At 40.4% G+C, this 24,376-nt stretch overlaps 1 protein-coding gene across 2 annotated transcripts in view; it reads right to left on the bottom strand.

Moving 5' to 3' along the window:
* otofa (otoferlin a) overlaps positions 1-24,376 on the bottom strand; it is a 118,844-nt gene that overhangs the window by 39,619 nt on the left and 54,849 nt on the right. Inside the window, exons 6-10 of one of the 2 annotated variants that reach the window (XM_034699474.1) lie at positions 8,401-8,430; positions 5,810-5,883; positions 4,315-4,441; positions 4,056-4,110; positions 1,988-2,119 (exon numbers count right to left, since the gene is read on the bottom strand). In XM_034699474.1, the coding sequence (XP_034555365.1) occupies positions 1,988-2,119; positions 4,056-4,110; positions 4,315-4,441; positions 5,810-5,883; positions 8,401-8,430 (418 nt within the window). The remainder of the gene's footprint in view (positions 1-1,987; positions 2,120-4,055; positions 4,111-4,314; positions 4,442-5,809; positions 5,884-8,400; positions 8,431-24,376) is intronic. The other variant, XM_034699475.1, reaches the window with a different exon arrangement.

Here is a 24,376-nt window from a genome sequence, read left to right as displayed (position 1 = left end):
AAGTCTATCCCTTCTATCAGGGACTCTCTAGAAACCAGAGGGCCTGCATACAAAGAGAGAAAGCTTGAGGGCCGATTGTTTGGATCACTGTGGTTTCCAGTTTGTCACTCCACGGGGGATTTTCAGACAAACACGGAAGAATCGATAGCAGACAAACTGTCACTTCGACTCCCTGCAGGACTCAACCCACAGGCTGAGCTCTGTGTGACCCCCGCCACTACAGACATCCCCAACCGAGAGAGACTCTCTCTAAGCCTGCAAGAACTCTGTCGTACAAAGGTTTTGAAGTTCAGTACTTTAAAGTCAATGAATCAGCTAAGCATGAGATCAAAGAGAATACTGACAGCTTCTTCAGTGCATTTCACTTTACATATGTAAGGCTTGCTGTTTCACTGAACCTGTTGGGCTGCAGGAGGAATTATTTTCCAGCTTATAAATGCTCTGCCAATTAGCGTTTGATTACTGTGTGTGTGACTTCAGCAATTCTAAAAGTGAAAATTAGCCATCATAATCTGCATTTCCAACAAAGGTCTTAGTATTGTACTCATGGAACCCTGTAACTATGAACCTAAGGCTGAGATATGTTCTTCTACATCACCACAGGCAGCACTCTTCAATGGCGAAGGTGGAGTTATCAAATGAAAAAGTAAAGACAATCACTTCAGTAGCTTGGCATCATATCTAATGCAACATAGTACATACACAGTGGTGAACAAAGTACACAGCTTCATTACTTAAGTCAAAGTATAGATACTCCATGTCAAATATTACTCCAATACAAGTGAAAGTTGTTCAGTCAAATTAATACTTGAGTTAAAGTACTGAAGTACTTCCTTTTAAAAATTCTGAAGTATTCAAAGTACTTCTTAAAATATCTCAAAACATTGTATTTTCACAAAGCATGAGTGCAGGAAAGAATACATAGGAGTATATTCTGTTACATCATGTTTATCTAGAAACCATTACTTGAAATCTCTAAAAACTATACCATGAAATAAAAACAGAAACTAAGTTACTCCAAGCACAGACAACTTAGTTTGAAATGTTCATCTGGAATGAAACAAACGTTACATAGCTCAACACACTTTCTCAGGTTGGACAGTGAATGTTTGTATGTTTGGGCAGAGTGGGAAACAAGGAGAACATTTCAAACGATACATATCATTCTGCATTTCAAAAACCTCTAACACGGGCTGAAGATATGACCATGGGTGCTCAGGTGGAGAATTATAGCCATCATTACCACCTCTAAATGAACTGCCTGATCTGAGTGAAATGTGCTCTGTGTTTGCTCCACGTTCAACTGTGGAGACGCACGATATACAGGTACGACTAAAGCACTGAGACAAACAGAACTACACAAACACATTTTACTGTCTTAGGGATCAGATTTCAGAAAAGAGACAATAATTTTCTTCTGAATGTAGTGGAGTAAAAGTAATAAGTTCCCCACAAAATAATACTCAAGTAAAGTACAGGTACTCAAAAACTGTACTGAAGTACAGTACTCAAGTACATTTACTTTGTTACTGGATATAAATTAACACTTAATTTAAAGACAAAGCTACTTAATACATAAACATAAACTTTCTAATTTTCTAATTTTGAAGACCATATATATGATTTACCTGAAACACTTGATGTACAACATGAAATATTTTACAATCTGTACATTTGAGCCTTATCCTGTCTTTTTGTTGTTCTTGATATAATCTCTAGCATACTATAATCAGTAGTATGGTCAAATATCAGTGAGACCTCAGTGTTGACCATGCTGTAATTTAAAGCAGTGTTGATTTGTAGTGAGACTATGATGGATGGTTAGTAAAATTAGATCAGCCTTAATAAAATGGGATAAGTTATTTTTATATGAGAAAGAGTTATATGAGATGAACAGAGAGAAAAGGGTTATGCTGACAGTTACCCTAAGGGAAAGTATTTGACATGCCTTCTTGCAGGGTGAATATAAAAGTGAATAAGATCTAACCTCATTGTAATACGGGCAGTTAGTTGACTCCTTCATAGACGTGTACTTCTTATCATCTCCGATCTCCACACACACCACAGGGTCCATGTTGAGGCCTATCAGCTGCCGGGCCTCGATCACTGTGATGCTGATCTGATAAGAAACAGAAATCAGAGACTCAGAGAGCGACAACAATCTGACTTTCCTCCGGCAGATATTCAATCAGCAGCCACATAATACATCATGAAACTGAGCAGTGATCACCCTGAGGATAGTTCAAAGGAAGAAAAAACACTAATCAATAATTCACAGACTAATGATTCTGATATGAGGCAGGAGGGATTTTGTCTGATACTTTTAATACCTATGATCAGCTCTGACTCTTCCCTACACTGAAGTGTTGTAGCTCATTTAATGCAGGAACTGGATCCAAAATAGAGTTTTTTACATTCAGGAAACATCCATCTGCTAATAATGAGGAGGAACAAAGAGAAGAAAAGTCACAGAGGGTGAGTCGACAGCAAATGATTACACCAAGATTTCATAACCTCGTTTGAAGTGTATTCATGTTTTGAAGTAAAATGGGTCAAAGAAAGAGGCCATGGGCGAGCTCTGGAGCAAAGTTACACCATGTCCTCAAATTATGAGTGACTCCTTTTCATGGTGCTGTGATGAGATATTCTGAAAAGTCAAGCACCCATGATACTCTAAGGATGCGTACCTAAGAGGATGTTTATTTTGACATCACAAGTTTGGATTGCTTGGTTTTGTATTAAGTCTAGAAGCAGAGAGAAAAAGCTAACCTGGTTATGAATGCTGTTTGAAAATCCTCCTACCAGCACATCGTAAACTTGTTTCCTGATATTTTATATCTTCTTACTTTTATCACAAAGATATTCAAAAGCAAAAAAAGTAGATTTAAAGAGACAAATCTGTGTCTCTACATTCCTGTTTATTTTTGGATGAAACAACATGATATTATTTGTTACTGAGTTAACTTTAAAGGTGATAGCTGATGTACTTTTGGACAGGACAGACTTGCTTGCTGTTATACTAAAGGTACATTTCGACCAAGAGTACCGGGATCTTTTAGCCCCCAGAACTACTTTACCCTGAACTAAAGGGTTCCTGTGCCCCCATTGTTGTCTGTGTTTCCACCGTGGGCTGAAGTCCCGGCTAGATTGTGCAAAGTAGGCCAGTGACGTATGGAGAAAAAAAATTATATTAAATAATATTTTGAAATCTTAATAAAAAACGAAACTAGTATGCATTCCCGGGAACTCCCACTGTGTTTTAACAACTGTGTAAACTCCACAAACATCGTTACGTTCAGCCGAAAGTCCCAGGACCTTTGAAAAGTACTACCCCCCCAAGCAGGGGCTTTTCAGGGGGGAGATTATCTACCCCTGAACTAAACTTAGACTCTGGTTCCTCTGATCGAATCAATGTAGCTCAGGGGTAAAGTCCCTAGTTCAGGGGTAAAGTTCCTGCAGTGGAAAACGCCTTGAGCTAAGCTAAGCATCTCCTGGCTCCAGTTGCATACATTTTTAAGAAAGCATAAGGCAGCTACTTTCCCTTCAGTAATATTACACATTCATAATAATAATAATAAAATCAATGACAATACCAATTATTATTATTATTATTACTACTATTATAAGTCAAACCATAATATTGATAACAAAAAAAAATCATAATACTAACATATTCAGAATATTAACACTAATATAACAAAAAAGAACTATAATAATAATAGTTATAATAATAATAATATTAATAATCGTTAAATTAATAATAATAATAATAATAATAATAATAATAGTTAAATTAATAATAATAATAATAATAATAATAATAATAATAATAATTATAATAGTTATAATAGTAATAGTTAGTATTATTATTAATATGAAACAATCCATTAAAATCCCACAATTGTTTCATAAATGGATCACTTGACAAACAAACACATTTACAGATACTAACTGCTCAAAACCAATCACTTTTTTACAAATGTGTATTAGTAGATATTTGGGTACTGATTAATACAGATGCTTCAGAAAACAGCTACAATCTCAGGTACACATACCTGATAATCAACTGGTCGTCCAGAACTTGGCTCCATCTTGATGTCTGGCTTCGACCTGAAGAAATGTAACTGGATCAGTGTTTTTTCTGCTCTGCATCAGCACAGTCATGACTTCACAGCATCAAGGGTTGGAGTTGTGCAAAACTGACCACAGGCACAAAGGCTGTGTGCTTAAATATGTTACGTAATTGATTGCGTTCCTAATAGCAGTATGTGTGTTAACATATTTGTAAGTTTATTAACATGTACTGTACTCGACCTCTTGTTGGAGACGTTGGTGGTGACAGCAGTGACAGAGGCCAGAGAGATGGTGTCAGGGTCCAGGGTTCCTGCCAGGCGCATTGCCTTCTTATCCAGGTCCTCCATGTCCAGGACCGCTGGCTCGTCTGCACCATTAAAATCAATCAACAAGAAAACACTTCACATGTGTTCCGGCAGTTTTTTCACATTTTTCCAAAAGTGCGTATGAATTCTACTACCAGTAAAATTCCAGGAGTTTCCAACAAGAATTATATTTCTAGCACTGGGTTTTTTGGAAACAGGAGAAAGATCTCCACATTAGAATGATACAGAGCACATGTTTAAAAAATGTTGAGGTTGTTGGATTTTGAGATTTCAATTTGGTGTCCTAATCTCCTTGGGAAAGGTGGCTCTGGCTTGTAACCTTAGAACTAAGGAATACTGAAAACAGCCCATGGTTGGTAGGCATTTTCAGGCTTTTGACTTTTTGCATTAAAGATGCTGTTGGTAGTCACAGAGTAAACATCTGTTCAGAGAGAGGGACTTCGAATGTCAACACTATTCCTCCCAACCAGATTTCCTCTTAGCCTCCCAACACAGATCGGCGTGTGCAATCATGATAGTGTCGGACTCATGACCAATCGGAGGACGTAGTAGGGGCCGCCCCTTAACCAATCAGGACAGAGGATTGGAGATTAGCTATGATTGGTCCGTCATAACCATAGACTGTAAAAAATATGGACGTAGTATCCGTGACGTCACCCATCTGTTCCTGAGAGCTGTTTTGAAGCAAATCGACGGCGGCAGCCATATTGGTAATGCGGAACTCAACTAGGCAGAGTGTGACGTAGTGTGAGTCTCTTAGCCAATGGCTGTGTGTTCCCGACCGGGAGTCACGTCAGTCATGTCCTTATTTGGGCAAAACTCATAATCTTAATATCTTCTTAACCGTCACGTTAGAAAAAAATTCACCCCCCGTACAGTGTATGCCGTTAGAGAGATTAGCGTTGTAGGGCCAAGCCGTTTTTTTGAACCAGGCTGTAAACATGTTTATTAATGCTGCAAAGATCGTCTTTTTCCCATTCATATCTATGTGGTTTCCGGTGTTTCTGCAGCCAGCCTCAAGCGGATTTTCGATGTATTGCAGTTTATATCACTTCCGCATGGGCTTCATCGTTTGAGACCGGAGTTTGCCGCTTGGTCATAACAGGAACAAGGGGAATAATAACATTGCTTGATACAAAGGCATTGGAAAACGCAGAGATTTCGCAATAGTCTCAAATTACTTCACTTACTGAAGAGTACCGATGACCTTTTCTCCAAACCCAGCAGAAAAAAAGTAAATTTTTTACACCATTCCTACCAACAGCAGCTTTAAGTGATGAATAAAACCTTGAAACATTGGCCTCAAGATGATTTTTTGTTCGAACCAGGTAACTCTCAGATGGACTGTGAATTGCATTTCTTAAAACAGTCATGAGTAATTTTCTTCTGTTTGTGTTTTTTATTTTTACCTGCTCTCCTGTGATCGTCTTTAGAGCTCTTGATCTTGCCGAGCTTCATGGCTGAGAAAACTCCTTTCCCTGCTCTGGTGGAGGAGAGGGAGTCAACAGAAGAGAGAGAAGAAAAGAGAGGGAACTTTAATGTTTTCATGAACCTTTGGGACCTTTTGTTAGATAAACTGCTAATCCATTTCCAAAGTTGCCCTAGTTTCATGTTTAATGAAGTTTATTATTTATTTGTAGACATGGACCCAGGTGAAAAATGGATCAATACATAGTGCAGAAATCGTCTTGAGCCGAAACGCTGCCGACCAGAGGACATGATGAAACTGTTACCCAACACCGTCATGTCCTTATATCTCCGACATCTTTGTTACTCGGCTAGACATTTCATTCCAGTGGATTAAATCCCCCCCCAATCCCCATCATCAGCCACAATTCTCCAGACCCTCAATCACAAAACAAGAGTATCCAGTGTCTCCACATTGATATTAACTGGATCACATATCACAGCAACAACAAAGAGCTTGTGATGCCATCAGCGGGGCGACAAATGAGGGGCCTTAATAATTAAAAATGAGCGAGACCGTCCAATTTGCTGAGGATATGGATACATGTCAGGAAATTAATGAATAGGAAGGTTTATCTTTTGTTTCCTCAAGCATTCAGAGTCAAGCGTATCAGAGTTCAGTTTCCGCTTTGATCTTTTCCTCCATGTCATTCTAGAGGCAACCTTCAACCTCAGTTCACGGAACATGGAACACTTGAAAAGTAATGTCTCATTTGACGGCTGAAAGACCTATCTACAGGTAAATCCCCATTGGCTGCTGGTTTAGCTCCGAGGCTACAGTCCCGGTTGCACTGGTTGCAGGTTTGGCTCCCGATCTTGCTGCTATTACGTACATTTCACCTCTTCCCTCCTCTCCACTCTCTCTCTTTCTACATTTTCTTTCTCTCTTCAAGCTGTCATATCAAATGATGGCAAACCCCCCAGACATAGCTCTGTGAAGGGGTATGATGTCAAAAAAACAACTACAGGATCACTCATCAAATTGAAGAGCTTTTTCCAGTCAGCTTAAATCAAGGCCTTTCAAAGCCAAGGATACACACCTCTAATTCACAGCCTGTACCATGCCTATAAAGCATAGCTTGTTCTGTATGTTACAGCTAATGGGCAAGTATATTGAACTATTGGTGCATGCATGAAAAATCTGAAGAGCTCATTAGAAAACACCTTAGACTGTAATTCAGTAATTGGAAGTGAAACAGTTAATCAAGGACGTAGCTCATCCCAAAGAAATTGGCAAGCTATTAAACAGGCACCTTGGACATCATATGTTTGAACACATCACTGATTAGACAGCCGAGGCCCAAAGCAATCCATTGATCAATAATCTTGTCTCATTCAATCTATGTTTCAACATAAGCTGAAAAAGAAGATAGACACACAAACACTCCAAGTATGAAAAAGGGTTCATACATACCACATTAAAAGAACGAGTGATCCTTCAGATCACTTTAAATCCTCCCCAGAAAAAATCCCTCTATTTTCAACTATGTTTCCATTTTCTTCACCTGTTAGATGCAGATAGTCCAGAGCAGCGAGGCAGATAACAGATGGACAGGTAAGTGGATGATGCAGGAAAGAGCAGGAGAGGGAGGGGGGGAAGGGAGGTGGAGGTACATAGAGGAGGAGGAAGAAGAAAAGGGTGGAGTTTTTGGGCTCTTAAGCATAAAGGTTGTGGTGGCAACGCATCCTGACAGCTTCCAGAGTTTGCAACATACTGGAAACGACTTCATGTAATGTTGTAATTGAACACAGGGAAGAGGAGACACTAGAGGTGTTTGGTCGACTAATTAAAAAAACAAAATCTTAGTGGCACCAAGTGAGTGTTTGGGAAGATGAAAGGTAGAGTGTGAAGGGTATTTCCTCAGCGTCAGAGTCACAGTAAAACTAAAAGAGCCTTTTAAGTCAGAGTTTTACAAAGAAAGACCAAAATATGAATCCTTTCATATCAAAAGTTAACGTCCCATCCTGCTACATCCACGAACAAACAAACATTTGATTTTTATTTTACTTATGTGGACATTTTGCCTTTCTTCTCTTGAAATAAAAGCTTCATGTGGAGCTTTAATTTTGTGTTGATTTTGGTGCCTCCTGTGGACAAAGTGGTGCACATCTCTGTGCAGATCTTTTATGTCCATGCATAGGTAGTGCTTTAACCCCCTAGGGGGTCCCGACCCACACTTTGGGAACCCCTTGTCTAACATATACCTCACTGTGAATTTTTGCAGTTGGAAATGTCAACAAAAGGCGTCACCATGAAAAATTGAGTTAGAGAAATAACCAATTGAGTCGCTGATGGTCTTGTTTGCCTTTGTAGGTCAAACAGAAGCATCTATATTAATTTCAGTCTGTTTCATAACCACCAAAAAATTCCTTGCAGGAGCTTTACACTTTACATTACATGAAGTTGTAGCAGGAGTAGTCACAGATCAGAATAAATCTTCTTCTTCAGAAGAGAGATTTTCAACCAAGAAAGAGAGGAGTGAACTCACATTCTATAAAATATTCTATTATAGACACCTCATATTTTACTTACCCGTTTCTGACTTTCTTTTCTTTTCCTTTGCTGTGCCAAGGTAAGAACAAACACAAGGACAAACATCAGAGACAGATGCTTCCGGCAGGACCAGGAGGCCATGTCTGAATTTAAATGAGTTGAACCTTTAAAGTTCTTTCAAACAAGTCATCACCCTGTGCTGATTTACTGGCTAAATGTGACCTTCAAAGATGTCAATAAGGATAACAAGGAAAGTTCAGAAATGAGGTTTCCAATTAAAGTTATGGAAAAATGCAAATTCGCACTCTGCTTTAGAAATTGACAGTTCGGCTCACAAAATGTCACATTAAGAAAGAAGAGAAAACTGAAAGAAGGCAGCTTGTTGAGAAAGTTGATGTTTAAACCTATTATTTCTCTGTCCTTCCTTTCCTCTGATACAAAACAGACTATGAATGCAACACTGACGTAAAGGAATGTCTAATCAGTCAGCATCAACAAAACAAAACACAAAAACAAACTGTGATGAGTCATTGAAGCTTGTTCAAGCTATACAGTATTTACAAACCTTCTGCAAAAGCAGCTAAAGAATATCTAAAAAACAGAACTCCGGCAGCATTTGCACACGTGTGTAAGGCTAAAAAGTGATCTGTAGGTCCACTGTATGTCTGGGGGGTTATTTTAGATGAATTAATAATACATGCACGTATGAATAAATTGCCTCATTACACGTGTAAATTGCAGCAAAGATGAATGATCTCACAGGAAAAGAATAATCCCCAAGGTTTCTGCAACTATTTGGCAGCTTCATTTCCATTTCCCCATAAAAAAGGCGATTCTAACTGTATTAAACAGTTTCCTCTCAGTAATGTATTCATCTTTAATGTGCATGTCAAGCAGCAGTGTAAGATATAAAGACAGGGTGTGTAAATTGTTGCTAACTCCAGAGATTTAGCTTTAAACTTGCCTGCAGATGGCCAAACATGAACGTGAACGACCGTGCACTTTGATAAGAAGCTAACGTTTTGTAAGGATCAGTTGGTTTAAGTTTGTGCTGGAGGAAACGCCTCCTTTCAGCTGGCATGAGCTCTTTTTAAAGAGAGATACTGTTATGCTGCCGTAAGGAAGACTCGTCATAATGCTGGCTTTGCTTTTTATGAGTTAACACAACGACTCCGAGTTCATGCTGCCCCAGAGTGTAATATTAAACAGCATTCTGTGAAAACCGAGCCATGTTACACAACAGCATCAGTTCGATGTATAACATACAGTATCTCACAAAAGTCAGTACACCCCTCACATTTCTGCAAATATTTAATTATATCTTTTTATGGGACAACACTGAAGAAATGACACTTTGATATAATGTAAAGTAGTCAGTGTACAGCTTTTATAACAGTGTAAATTTACTGTCCCCTCAAAATAACTTGACACAGCCATTAATGTCTATACCACCGACAACAAAAGTGAATACACCCCTAAGTGAAAATGTCCAAATTGAGCCCAAAGTGTCAATATTTTGTGTGGCCACCATTATTTTCCAGCACTGCCTTAATCCTCTTAGGCATGGAGTTCACCAGAGCTTCACAAGTTGCCACTGGAATCCTCTTCCACTCCTCCATGACGACATCATGGAGGTGGTGGATGTTAGAGACCTTGCGCTCTTCCACCTTCCATTTGAGGATGCCCAACAGATGCTCTATAGGGTTTAGGTCTGGAGACATGCTTGGCCACTCCATCACCTTTACCCTCAGCTTCTTTAGCTAGGCAGTGGACGTCTTGGAGGTGTGTTTGGGGTCGTTATCATGTTGAAATATTGCCCTGTGGCCCAGTTTTTGAAGGGAGGGGATCATGCTCTGCTTCAGTATGTCACAGTACATGTTGGCATTCATGGTTCCCTCAATGAACTGTAGCTCCCCAGTGCCGGCAGCACTCATGCAGCCCCAGACCATGGCACTTCCACCACCATGCATGACTGTAGGCAAGACACACTTGGCTTTGCACTGTTCACCTGGTTGCCACCACACACGCTTAACATCTTCTGAACCAAATAAGTTTATCTTGGTCTCATCAGACCACAAGACATGGTTCCAGTACTCCATGTCCTTAGTCTGCTGTCTTTAGCAAACTATTTGCGGGCTTTCTTGTGCATCATCTTTAGAAGAAATGTGAGGGGTGTACTCACTTTTGTGAGATACTGTACATGACATGTGCTCGCCATAAAAGAATAATGGCGAGTGAACCGAGCCTTGAATTAACTACTAACCCTTTCTGCAAATTCTTTGAGTTAGCTGCACGACACAGGTGCACATTACACGTTAATTCAGCTGTTACTGTCTGCACTTTCAGCTCAATAGTGGAACATGAATGCACCCTAATTTTGCTGTTCCCTGTCTTTTGATATGGAGAGTTAGTGGCCTCAGTCCTGCCTTGAAATGGATACGTAAAATGGTTTAATTTGCCATTAGGAGAGTGTTGATGTCTGATATTTGTTAATCTACAACTGCTGTTTAGGGTTTTGTAAACGTAAAACCATTTCTTAAACCTATTTTGAAACTCCTGTAAAATGTACACCACAACAAACTGGATTAAAGCTTTTTTTGAAAGATATTTGGGCGGGGGTGAAGTTGGGTTTCATGCTCTTATTGACAGGACAGGAGAATGGATAGATTGAGAAAATGGGAATGATGGGGTTGGACCAAGCGGCAACCTCCAATCTAAAAATATGAGTCCAATGCAGAAGTGCTAAAAACTGCAGTTCGTCGAGGATCCGCTTGAGGCTGGCTCCAACAGTACTGGAAACCACATACACACTAATTCAAAAAAGACAATCTTTACAGCAGAAATAAACATGTTTACAGCCTGGTACAAAAGACGAGTGTAGTCTGGACAGCTCATTTCTCGATCGGCACACACTGTACGGGGGGTGAATTTTTTTCTACCGCGGCAATTTCGAAGATATTGAGATTACGAGTCTTCCAATGAGAGGCACAGCTGACTTGATTGACAGGCGGGAACACTGTAGCTGTTGGCTAGGAGGCTCAAAGCCCGCCTCTTTACATCACAATTGCATAACAGCAGCAATATGGTTGCCGCCGATGATTGGCTTCAAAACATCACTTCAGAAACAGATGGGTGACGTCATGGATAATACGTCCACATTTTATACAGTCTATGGGTTGGACATGTGGCAACCTAGGCAGAGACTGTAACCACTGGGCTAATCTGGGGTCCCTATTGGAACACTACATTTTCAGCATTACCTCAACATTCCAAAATGATGACCCCACTGCTAACCTAGATCAGGGGTTCTCAAGCTTTTTGCAGCCAGGGACCCCTTAGAAAATTGTCCAAGGACGAGTTTGGTTCTGGTTCTGGTTCTGTTTGCTTCAGTTGGTTCTGGATCTGTTTGCTTGAGTTTGGTTCTGGTTCTGTTTGCTTGAATTTGGTTCTAGTTCTGGTTATGTTTGCTTTAGTTTGGTTCTTGTTCTGGTCTGTTTTGGTTCTGATCTGGTTCTGGTCTGGTTCTGGTCTGTTCTGGTTCAGTTCTGGTTCTGGTCCGGTTCTGGTCTGGTTCGGTTCTGGTCTGGTTCGGTTCTGGACTGATTCGGTTCGGTTCTGGCCTGCTTCACGTCTGGTTCTGTTCGGGTTTGGATCTGGTCTTGTTCGGTTGTGTTTGCTTGAGTTTGTTTCTCATTCTGTTTGTTTGAGTTTGGTTCTGGTTCTGTTTGCACTAGTTTGGTTATGGTTCTGTTTGCTTAAATTTAGTTCTGGCTCTAACACTAACCCTAACCCTAACCCTAACCCTAATCCTAACCCTAACCCTACCCCTAATCATAACCCAAACCCTAACCCTAACCCTAAGATTAACCCTAACCCTAACCCTAATCATAACCCTAACCCTAATCATAACCCTAACCCTAATCATAATCTTAACCCTAACCCTAATCATAACCCTAATCATAACCCTAACCCTAATCATAACCCTAACCCTAACCCTAATCCTAATCATAACCCTAACCCTGATAATAATCCTAACCCTAACCCTAATCACAACGCTAACCCTAATCATAACCCTAATCCTTGAGTTTGATTCTGGTTCTATTTGCTTGATTTTGGTTCTGGTTCTGTTCGCTTGAGTTGGTTCTGGTTCTGTTTGCTTTAGTTTGGTTCTGGTTCTGGTTCGTTTCTGGTTTGGTTCTGTTTGCTCTACTTGGTTCTGGTTCTGTTTGCTTTAGTTTGGTTCTGGTTCTGGTTCGGTTCTGGTTCGGTTCTGGTTCAGTCTCGGTTTGGTTCTGGTCTGGTTCGGTTCTGGTCTGGTTCGGTTCTGGTCTGCTTCACGTCTGGTTCACATCTGGTTCATATCTGGTTCACATCTGGTTCTGGTCTCTTCTGGTCTTTTATGTTCTGGTTCTGTTCTGGTTCTGTTCTGGTTCTGTTCTGGTTCTGTTCTGGTTCTGTTCTGGTTCTGGTCTGGTCTGGTTCGGTTCTGGTCTGGTTTGGTTCCGTTCTGTTCAGTTCTGTTCTGGTTCTGGTCTGGTTCTGGTCTGGTGTGGTTCGGTCTAGTTCTGGTTCTTTTTGCTTGAGTTTTGTTCTGGTTCTGTTTGCTTAATTTTAGTTCTGGTTCTAACCCTAACCCTAACCCTAACCCTAACCCTACTCATTACTCTAACCCTAACCCTAATCCTAACCCTAACTCTTTGTTTCAAGATAAAACTGTAAAGGTGTGCTCCTGTTTACAATCTTCACTTAAGTGTGTTAAGCTCCTTGCATTAATTATTTGCTAAATGCTTTAGAACTGTTCGTTGTATTTTATTTCTGATACTCTATATTGTTGAAGTGATGAGTATTTTATTCACTCGCTTCTGTTGTGTCTATCTGCACTTGTTTTCATAAGTGTACTGAGCTTCATAAACTACTGTAGTGACTCACTTGCAGAGGAAAATAAATGTCTGAACAGAAGATATAAAAAAAACCTGCCAGCAATCAATTATTCATTGACGTACAGTATATGGTACGTTCTGCTCTGGGTACACTACTGTATGGAGTTCAATGAGACACCCTACACACACCGGATTTCTACTCTCTGACATACATAGACTAGATAAGGATGTTCCAGAGCTCTGAGGATCCACTGGAGCGGGGCCAGACACAGATCAGCTGTACCTGATAACACAGGTGGGGAATGAAACTCTCACTAAAGCAGAACTATCACTCCTGAGGCTTTATCGAACACTCTGCAGTCCTCTCTCTCTCTCTTCCCCTGGATACTCTTTTTCTTTTGGAAGATTTCTCTCCCTGCTGCTCAGGGCGTCAAGTAACATTTTTCAAAACCTTCCGCTTTGACTGCATTGGACTTCTACTTATATGCGACCACAAAGCACCAGACGGAGCATTAACATCATTTATCTCTGTGATATTGACATCTCTGTTCGTGTGCTTTTGTGCAGCTGCTTCATTTGAACTTCTCTTGCCTCCAGGAAAGTGAATTGATATTCTTTGCCTGTGATCCTACAACTGTTTGCTCATAATTTTACCCTCATCAGTGTCACATAGTTAGAAGCTCATGCAACTTTAATGGCCTCACCAAAACACAAAGAGTATTTCTAGCCTCCATGGCCTACATACGACTAAATGTTGTGTGTTTGGAGTTTTCATGTGTGGGCACATAAGAGGAAATTCAGCAATATTCTAATGTTAGTGTGAATGTTTTGTTATCTACATAAAGAGGGACGCAAAATGAGGACAGTGAGGAGAATGAAGACGAAGAAAGGAGTAAGAGAAAGTATGTTACACAAGAGCTGCTTTTCTTACGCCTATTTCTTTTGAATTTTTTATACTCTCTCCAAATAGAACTCTTGCATTTTTTACTCTGTTATTGCATCAACTAGGCTGGAATAAAATCCCTGGACATTATATGTTTATTAAGAATGCTCCAAGGTTATGTAGGATGGATTGTTGCTTTTTCATAACGTCTTCTGTGATGTCTCAGGGGATTTGTTTAGTTTGCTGTTAAGGGACAAGAACAAAGGAACATTCACTGTTGTAGGAGCAGAAGTGTGCACACGTGCAACTGAGGCTAATTTCCAACACCAGACCAAAGACTTTTCCTCTTCTGTAATTTCATAAATATTCACAGCTTCTGTTAAACCTAGCATCCTAGTGTACAACTTCCATCTGGGACAAACACTGTGGTGATGCAGAAACTGGGATTTACCCCAAGAGGCACGTCTTCATGTCGTCATCGTCTGCTGCCTCGTCAGGGCTTGTAACAGAAAGAACAACAGAAAGGTGCTCGAACAGTCTGTGATCACACCAACACACCACGCTATCACACAAGCTGAGAAACAGAACCACACTGCAAACCACAGCAACACACGAAAGCAAAGCTGACAAACACGGAGCAGTCCCTGGAGGGAACACAGCTGCACAAGGAGAAACATGAGGGATGTCAAAAATTGAAAAATAAACTGCTTCTATCAGCGTCTGTCACAGCTGTGGAAGTAAAGTGCGATAGGATGAAGGATTGATTAGGAAAAATTACAGCTTTCATTCGTATTTTCCTTCGTAGGCAACTTCTCACTTCATCTCAAACACAAGGGGAGCATGTGAGGGCTTATCAGTGAATGCTGTGTGTCAGCAAAGTCTCGTATCAGTGATCTCAACATTCATCATTTGCTGACAAGTGCTTATGGACCGACACGCAGCAGATTACAGCCTGCAACAAAAACACTTCATGTGTGAGGAGACTGACTCCAGTTTATATCTGACATGAATAATCCTGTCAACTGAACCCAGGTGTTACTTACCTGGGTTTAGCAGTTAGGAATAAAACTGTTCTTCATGTACAAAATGACTCTTGACCAAAGGCTTTGGATTTATTGACCGATCTTACTGCTGTGCATCTTGACAGCTCAGAAAGAAGTGTCATTTTTTTAACTGGTTCAGGTTACACTTCCTGTTTATGCTCTCTAAATAAAACTAGCATGTCCAGCTCACAAACCTCAGCAATGGCGCTTTACTTCAAAGACTGCTAACTACATCAAAATACCCATTTGACATCCACCGTGTGCTTGTACCCCGCAGTGTGGAGGCTGCTCCGTGATGCTATCAGACTTTAATTAAAGTTAGCAGTGCTGCCCTGCTTTTTTTTTATTAAACTGGGGGAGGTTTACACCCAGACAACCTCAGCCTGTGTTACCCAAGACAGCATTAAAGTTGGGTCAGGCATCTATGGTGAAAACAGCAAGGCAAAGCTAGATTTAGAAACCATCAAACCAGACAAATATCAGCCCTTCACTTTGGTGTTTCTCCAAAGCCATTCTACGAAACACTTTGAAGCACTCTGCTCTGGGATTGTTTCCCTGTCTTTATTCAAGAGAGTGGTCTTTCTATTTGGAGGGCACGACTTATTGATTTTCTGTAATGCTTCCTTCAAAGACCTGCCTTCACACTCACATGCTTGGATTTGTTATACTTGTGCTGAAGCTGAGACTGTTAAGGTATGTTATGCACAGATTTTTTTTTGCATCCCAGTTTCAGTCTTGCACTTCAGCTTCTCAAAGCAGGATAAGTGGTAAGTGCTCTTACATTTTTGGTTGAACAACTCTCTTTAAAATCTGCAACCAATAAGATGCCAGGGTTGGAGTTAACAAATTAATTTATTCGTGCCTCACTACAGAAGCACCAGTTTTACTTTTTAGAGTAGTCTGTATAATAAATTGACTACCCGAGTTTTCTTAGCTCAAAGACATCGAGTAGTCCTTCTCCTTAAAGGCTGTCTTGAAATACTGAAGTGTAAAATTCTGTTTGACAATAACACAAACACAACCTTAAATCTTATCTGGACTGTGCTTTAGCTCCACACTTGGAGACATAAGGAACACTTTCTTTATTCCAGTGTCTTTTTGTCTTAACTTGTGTAGGTGTTTATATTTTTCTCACAGAAAAAAAATCTTCTCTCTCAGCATAATGTATTTTTATTCGGCCATCAAGTGCATACTCATGGTTCCACTACAAGAAAGAAAAATCAGCTCTTTAGGGATAGTGTACAGTGAGCAGGTAGTTAGATAGTGGGTTCTAATCCCTATTTGAAGCAGAGGAGTCTTGTCTCGCCCTGAAGAAGTTCCAATCCACTATGACTACCCCCTTACAAAACACTTTCCTGCTTATTGAGGGACTACCAACATAAAAATAAACAATTTGACAGCAAATCTTGAATTTATGATAATTTTGTTGAATTAATGTTGATTTATTAATCATTCAGCTTCTTGTGTCTTAAATCTCTCTTCTGCTTTTGCGCTTTCCTCCTCTCTTCTTTTTTTCTTTGCAGGTGACTGGTCTTCTATTTAACCCCAGTCTAAAGTTTAGTGCTCTTTAAATGTTGAAAAATCATCAATGTTGTTTGGATCAATCTAATCTATTTAGACTGCAAAATGGGGACTGAAGTTTTTGCCACAGTGTCAACAGGCAGAGGTGTTATATGTGCCCAACTTCTTGATTTGATTTGGTGTCTGGAACCAGGTCGTCTCTGACAACACTGCTGTTATGAGGTTTTGACCAAGCGGCAACCTCCGGTCTCAAACTATGAAGCCCATGCGGAAGTGTTAAACTGCAGTTCATCGAGAATCCGCTTGAGGCTGGCTGCAGAAACACTGGAAACCACATACACACCAATTCAAAAAAGACAATCTTTGCAGCATTAATAAACATGTTTACAGCCTGGTTCAAAAAACAGCTTGGCCCTACATAGCTAATCTCTCTATCAGCACACACTGTATGGGGGGTGAATTTTATTTCTAACGCGACGGTTCAGAAGATATTAAGATTAGAAGTTTTTGCCCAAATAAGGACATGACTGACTTGACTCACGGACGGGAACACGTAGCTGTTGGCTAGGAGGCTCAAACTCCACCTCTCTACATCACACTCTGCCTGGTTGAGTTACGCATTTCCAATATGGCTGCCGCCGACAATTGGCTTCAAAACAGCGCACGGGAACAGATTGGTGATGTCACGGATACTATGTCTATTATTTATACAGTCTAATGCTTTGACCAATCCCTGTCATGAGAGGCTTCATTTGTGTCATGATTTTCCTTGTTTGTGTTTCTTAGTCATTTCCTGTTTTTGATCATGCCTTGTGTTGTCTTGTTTATTGCTACTTTGGTTTAGTTTAGTATTTTTCCATGTTGTGTATTTTAGTTACCACACCCCATGTTTCATGTCTTGTATTCTTGTATTCCTTGTGTATGTATTTTCACGTGTGTTTCTCAGTTCAGTCTCCAGTGCTTCCTGTTTTGGATTACTTTTTCCTTGAGTGTCTGGTTTAGTATTACTTCCCGCCCTAGTGTGCTTCCCTCCTGTTTAATTACTCTAATTAGTTTCACCTGGGTCTTTTGTCACACCTGTGTTGATTACCTTGAGTGTATTTAGTTTCTGTTTCCCCTCTCCTTTTGTCAGTTGATTGAATCTTACTCCTGAGTTTTGTTTACGTCTTCACTCGGTCTTCCCTCCATGTTTTCTAGTGTGTCTCGTTTGGATTATGCTTGGGGATTTTGTTGGACTATTTTATAAGTACGTTTTTGTTTGCTTTTGGTTATCGAATCCTAAAAATGAAGTAACAGTGGCACTGTTTGTGTGATATCTGAGCATATCACCAGCAACAAAATATACACGACAAAGACATCAATTGAGCTACTCTGTACAAGCCAACATAGTCCTGGCACCAATCCTGAAAAAAAAGCTGAGTGGGCAGAATTTTGGACAACCAATCATAATAAAGGTAAAGGCACAAAATCAATACTTAATATAAATATTTGGCATAGGACTGATTTGTTTCAAGATAACTGGCTGTCATAAGTGTTTCCACAGGGAGTCAGCAGAGCAGAGAGCAAACCCACTGAGATCAAGTAGATTGAGATAAAAGACTACAGACAACCTGCAACAGAGCGCTGTTTGATGATACATCATCATCATCATGTGACGCCAGATAAATCTTTGAAGATGCAGCAATTTATTCTGATAGACAAATGAATCAAACACACTGCAGAAAAAAAAACACAACATAATAAATAAATCAGCACTTGTTTCAGTAAATTATCTTTTCAACAGAAGCTTTGCTCAGCCTGAACTGTCTCCTGTGAGTGCCGATTTGATGTTATGTAAATGAATCATGCATATTTTAATAGTTTGAATAAACACAATGACTATTTACAGCAATATGTTTCAGTGGGGTAATGCTTATTAATTGAGGATGTATTTTTTTGTATAATAAAAAATCCTGTCTTATTAGAACTTTAAGCCAGTGTAGGGATCATACTCTGCATTTGATACCCTATTAAAAGTCATTATTCTTTTTCTTTTATCAGGTATTTAATGTCCACAGATCAGATGACAGTTGGAAGCCTTAAATCCACCCTCTTCATGCCTGGCTTCTTTGCATGCACTATTCAGCAGATCTGCTTCACTGGCAGTAAAACCATGCAGAGGGTGTTTTATTTATTAGGAACAACATAAAAACCGCTGCAAAGCTGGCTCATTGTGGTGTGGCAGATAACACAAAATGCCTCATGGTTGTTGCAATAAATCATCCTGAAGGCTCCGGAGATGATGGGAAGGGAGGCCGAGGCTGCAGAAAGGAGAGGTGGTAGCAGTGGGACTGGCACCTGGGATCCAATTTGACCGAATTTTGGAGGAACCAGTTTGCCTTTAACAGTCACCTACACTCAGGCGCGGTCATACTATGCAGTAATAATGCAATTCGATCCCCAATGAAAACCAGGATGAGCACAAAGCCTCCTGGTAGCAGCATACATGACCTTAAAGCTGCAGGTGATATAACAGCAATAGACAGGGTTGGGTGGAGTGCTGTGTGACACAGTTCTTCTGTTTGTTCTCCCACTCTACATTCAGAGCCAACAACTCAGAGCAGAGATGATATTGCATTGCAATGATGCTTTATTGCAGACTTTGTGTTTGCAATTCTCTAAAGTGTTTTAGAAATACAACAGGGCTCACAAGTTTGAAGTCTGGGGATGACTTCTAACAGTGAATGAGAATCCTTTGAAAGCACTGTGATTATCATAATGCCTGTGAGGGACACATAGCTCTCCATGAGGCAGTCGAATGTGTCTGAAAGCAAAGGATTATTAACGAGGATATCTCTGAACCGTCTGCTATCGTATGACATTATACTGATGAAGCCAGGAACAACTTCTAGCCAAGTCTTCCTTTTCCATGCTCTGGGTTATTTATAGTCCAACCAGCAACTTGTGAAGCGACTTAATGTTTAGATTTAATAGGGAAGTAAATTCATACCTCCAGGTATATCAGTAAAATTTCTAAGTTTCTCATATTCCACTGAGAGTCTCAGTTTCGCTGTAATTCTTCACTCTGGCTGTCTTCAGAGGTTTGAATCCAATCTAATTTCTTGTAATTTACTTGCAATAACAGGCTCTTAAGTTTGCTGAAATAACATCATGATGCAGATTTTCTAAAAGTAAAGATGCAAACTTTCTCAGATCTGTCCTCAAGAGGAGAAGAAAACAACTTTTTCATGTTTTTGTTTTATCAACAGGAAGTTGAATCAAACATTTTTGATGCATCCCAGGGAGTTGGGTATCTAACTGTTGCTTTGCTGTTGCAACACAGCATTACGCAAATGTGTCACCGAAATGTTTGATCTAGAACAAATCATTAGCTGCACTTGTAAGCAGATACAAAAATAAACTGTGGGAGGTGAAATGTCATTATGGCAAATCATGTTCTGCCTACTGTTTCTCTTAATATGATCTCTTTGTTTGTTTATGTATTTGGATCCCCAATTGCTTCAGCTTAGAAGCTAGTCTCTTTTCACTGCATACACCAACACCTTGTGATACATAATTGATCAACACTACTCAGACTGCAGACATACAACAAACGCAAACCAGAGCACTTCCTGCACCCAGTGGTGCCGTATAGGGAGGGAAAAGTTAGGATGATTCTAAGGGCCCATGACTGACAGGGGGCCCGAAAACAATATTAATAATTAAAAAAAAATCATAATTCATATTTTATTCAGATTTCAATTTAAAAATGGTCCAGTTGTCTTCATGAAATGTATATCAGAGATCTCTACTTTATTTGGGCAAATTCATATTAACCCCCCCTGTATCAGCATGAAATGGTACAGCCTGAGTCGTGCTCATAGACTGTAAATAAAAATGGACAGCGTTGCTCCGCCTCTTCCCATTGTACGGTTCTGAAGCCAAAAAATCCCGCTCCTGGGAGCCGCCATTGTGCAACCAGAGCCTGTGAAGCCACTGTAATAAGCTCCGCCCTACAGCGTAACGTAACAAGACGCTGTGTGTCCTTTGAAATTTCACTCCACGGCGGCTGTGAATCAAAGGAAACCCAGAAGTAAAACCCTGTTTTTTAAACTCTAATAACTAATGAAAAAGAAACTTTTCAGTAAAAAGAGGCCTTGAACACAAAACAGTCAAATACTAACTACATATCACCACAGCATACGGATGTGAGAAACATTCGTATGACGTGTATTTATTTTTTAAGGTTTGACTGCTTTTTTGGCCTATACTGCAGCCAGCCACCAGGGGGCAGACACACTGCTAAAAGCCTCACCACCAGGGTTGCATCCAGCTCGCTTCGTCATGCTACTCAGACAGAAGTTGCACAGTGCACAGAGTGTGCTAAAGGCAAATAAAATTTCTGGAGAGACAAAGTCTGGGTTCCAGAAAAGGAGGGAAAGAAAGGAGAGAGAGGAGAGACTACAGTAAATATTGGACTCCAAGAGGCAAGACAGCTGAAAGGGTAGAGTTATCTAAAGCTTTGACTGGGACGATTGGATCCTGGAGATGTGGTTACAGCAGTTGCACAGGGTTCTTGTGGCCTTTGGTGATGGGGCCCAAAGTGATAGTTTTTCATGGAGCCCAAAATCCCTGGCGGCGCCCCTGCTTGTACCATAATTCAGACCCCTCCAAGCATAGATTGAACATTTTTATGTAGAATCTGAAGGGATTATTATCAAGATGACATCACAGTGGAGTGCAACATCAGAATAAAAAGAGGAGGTAAAACTTGCACACAAAACCACAAGCCAAAAGGTAGGAAAGTAGGCAGACAGGCAGGATGTTGTAAGAATACCTTGAGGCTAAACTATTTATGACATCCTGCTCCTCTTTTCCCTCCTCCGTCTCTTCCCTGGAGCTTAGGAGAGACAGACAACCCCAGTTATCCTCTCCTGCAAATAAATGCTTCATTAAGAGAAAAAGAACATTGAATATTGGTCGTAGAGAATCGAAATTCAGGACACAATGAAACATCTTTGGAAGGATTAAGCTCACAACCCACTCAACCAGATAAAGCAAGCAGCTGGTAATACAGGATGTAAAAGGTTCTAGATGAGGAGTGGCAAGGCTATTAAAATCTTTTCACACTCTCATCGGCTGGCCAGCACCAGTGTGAGACAGATTAGAGGTGGATTCATTGAAGGTGAAGTTATAGATTTTTTTTTCAGGAACTTGTTCACTTTTTCTCAGACAAAAGCCCCGCAGCAGATCAGTCTGACTGACAGCTCTGTGTCACAACGGCTACAGGATGACAGGTGCAGATAGGACAGCAGCTTGTTCACCTGAAAAAAGGTGAGGGTATGAATATATTTGAGCCGGAGATACAGCTCAGCATTTCAGCGTGAGGTCTGCTGAATACAAGTTTCAACTTCAGGAGTTTGGTGACTATACCCTCATGCAACTTTCCTTGAACGCTTTTACAGTATTTCTCCACAGCAGTACTGTTTTCTTCGTCGACCAAATCCAAATACTTCATCTGTTATATAACACCCGTGGGATGCTCGAAAACTTAGTCAACTTTCCTGGTTCTCCTCAGGCTGTATCAAGTCTCACATCGGCGTACCTTGAATACTTTTTTAATTTTATGCAGTTTAACGGTTCAACTTGGAAATTCAATGTCAACAAACAAAAGTCTGTACACAATGGAATTAATATCCTCACACACACACACTTGTTTAACATACATCAAAATGATGGACTTCGGGGCATGGCTGTGCAGTCAGTCTCACTGGAAATCAATTTCCACCCACAGACTGTTTTACATACTATTCAGCAAAAACACAGCGAGTAAACTACGGAGGAAGTCCAAATCAATAGAACCTTGTCCAGTCTGGGATTACTTGTCTCTTATTACATACTTACGAATACAATGAATATTAAACTGAACAGTTTTACAGCATGAAGTGGATTGTGTTAATCAATACATTCACAACACTGTTTTTGATTTCAAATTGGTACTTACATATCTTAATGGTAATTTATGTTATCTCCCCCACCCGAAAAACCACAAACACACACACTGCCTCACTACTGCTGGAGAATGAGCCCACAAGACAGGCACTGGGAAGCTCTTCCCTTCCTTGTCATCACTAACTGTATCCAGTAGGGATATATCAGCACTCTCAACTCATGATACAATATGATTGAAGATGCTTGTTTCACGATCCAATTTTGCCAACATTATTTTAAGGGTCTAATGGCCCTTTTCCACTACACAGTTCCAGACCTACTCGACTCTACTCGGTTTGGGTATCTTTTCCACCAGCCTGAGTACCGACTCACGGTGGGCGGCATCATCATAACACAGCTGCGCAAAAACTGCGTTCACATCATTTTGAACGCGTCACAAACACAACAATCACAAACAATGGAGGACATGTTCCCGTTGGATCATTTCGTAGGCCACTTGACCCAAAAAAGTCTGGACCTCATCAACGGACCAAGGAGAAACTTTGCGTGCAGACATTGTACAGTACTGATGTCGTTTTTTAAAAATGGCAGGTTTGATTCCTGTGTTGGGCGTCGCGCTCATGACTCTGGGGTGACGACATTCTCTGACCAATCAGTGGCCGGCAGTCCGACGATGTCACCTTTTAGTAAAGGCTCAGCACGCTTGGAACCAGAGCAGAGCAGGTACGAAAAACTGGTATCTGACATGAGGTACCGCGTCCGTAGAAACGCAACACAAACCGAGTGGAGTCGGGCAAAGACGGGCCGGTGGAAAAGGGCCATAAGTAGCCTAGTTTGTGATTAAGGTTTAGATGAGAAATGCACTGAACAAACAAAAAAGCATATTTTCTCTTCATGATGAAGAGCAAATCAGCCCGAAACCTCACTAACCTGGTGAAATAAACTGACTAGAACAGTGAAGCCCTGCAGTGTGCGAGCCGTCTTTTTCTTTGTTTCGTTTAGTGACACTCCTACTCCACTCAGCACCGGCCAGGTTTGGATGTTTGTTTCTTCGACTTGTGTGCAGTTAGATGAGAGATGCCTCACAAAACGTACATGTGATGCTATACTTCTGCCTTTTCTACCACCCTACATCAAGGTTACTTTATTTCCTCCTTTGATGACAAAAATGCTTTTATTTTGAAAGGACACAAAAGGTGCTTCCAGTAAATCATAAAGATACAGGAGTCTTTCAAACAGCCATAAAACGATCATCAGTAAAAACTGTTAGATTCACTAGCACCCCGTAGAGTCTCTAGCTTTTCAGTGCTTGTAAAGTTTTCTATTACATCTCTCTCTCTCTCTCTCTCTCTCTCTCTCTCTCTATCTCTGCCGTCGTGTCAGATACACCTCTATTCAGCCACACATAGAATAGATGTAGTGATGTCAAACAAGCAAGGTGAATGGCAGCTGGCGCCCTCTGCTCTTGCAATTCAATTGTCATCTAAACTCACTCCTATGTGTACTGCTTTTCAATGGTCTTTCAAAGTACAGGTACATCCCTAGCATCCAGCTACCTATGTAAATCTTGTGGGACTGGCATGCTTACTTTAGCTAGAAGAAGTCTCTGCTTATGGGCAATATACTGATTAAGAATACTCAGCACGTGCTTTTAAAAGCCACGGATATGATTTCTTTCTATCAGAGCTCTTGATAAGTCGTGTGTTATCAGGTTGTAATTTCTTTTATTTTAATGAAAAAAATGCGTCCAAGATGAA

Source organism: Notolabrus celidotus, chromosome 13 (assembly GCF_009762535.1).
Source record: "Notolabrus celidotus isolate fNotCel1 chromosome 13, fNotCel1.pri, whole genome shotgun sequence".
NCBI classification, from domain to species: Eukaryota; Metazoa; Chordata; class Actinopteri; order Labriformes; family Labridae; genus Notolabrus; species Notolabrus celidotus.
This window is presented reverse-complemented; position numbering and strand designations above follow the sequence as displayed.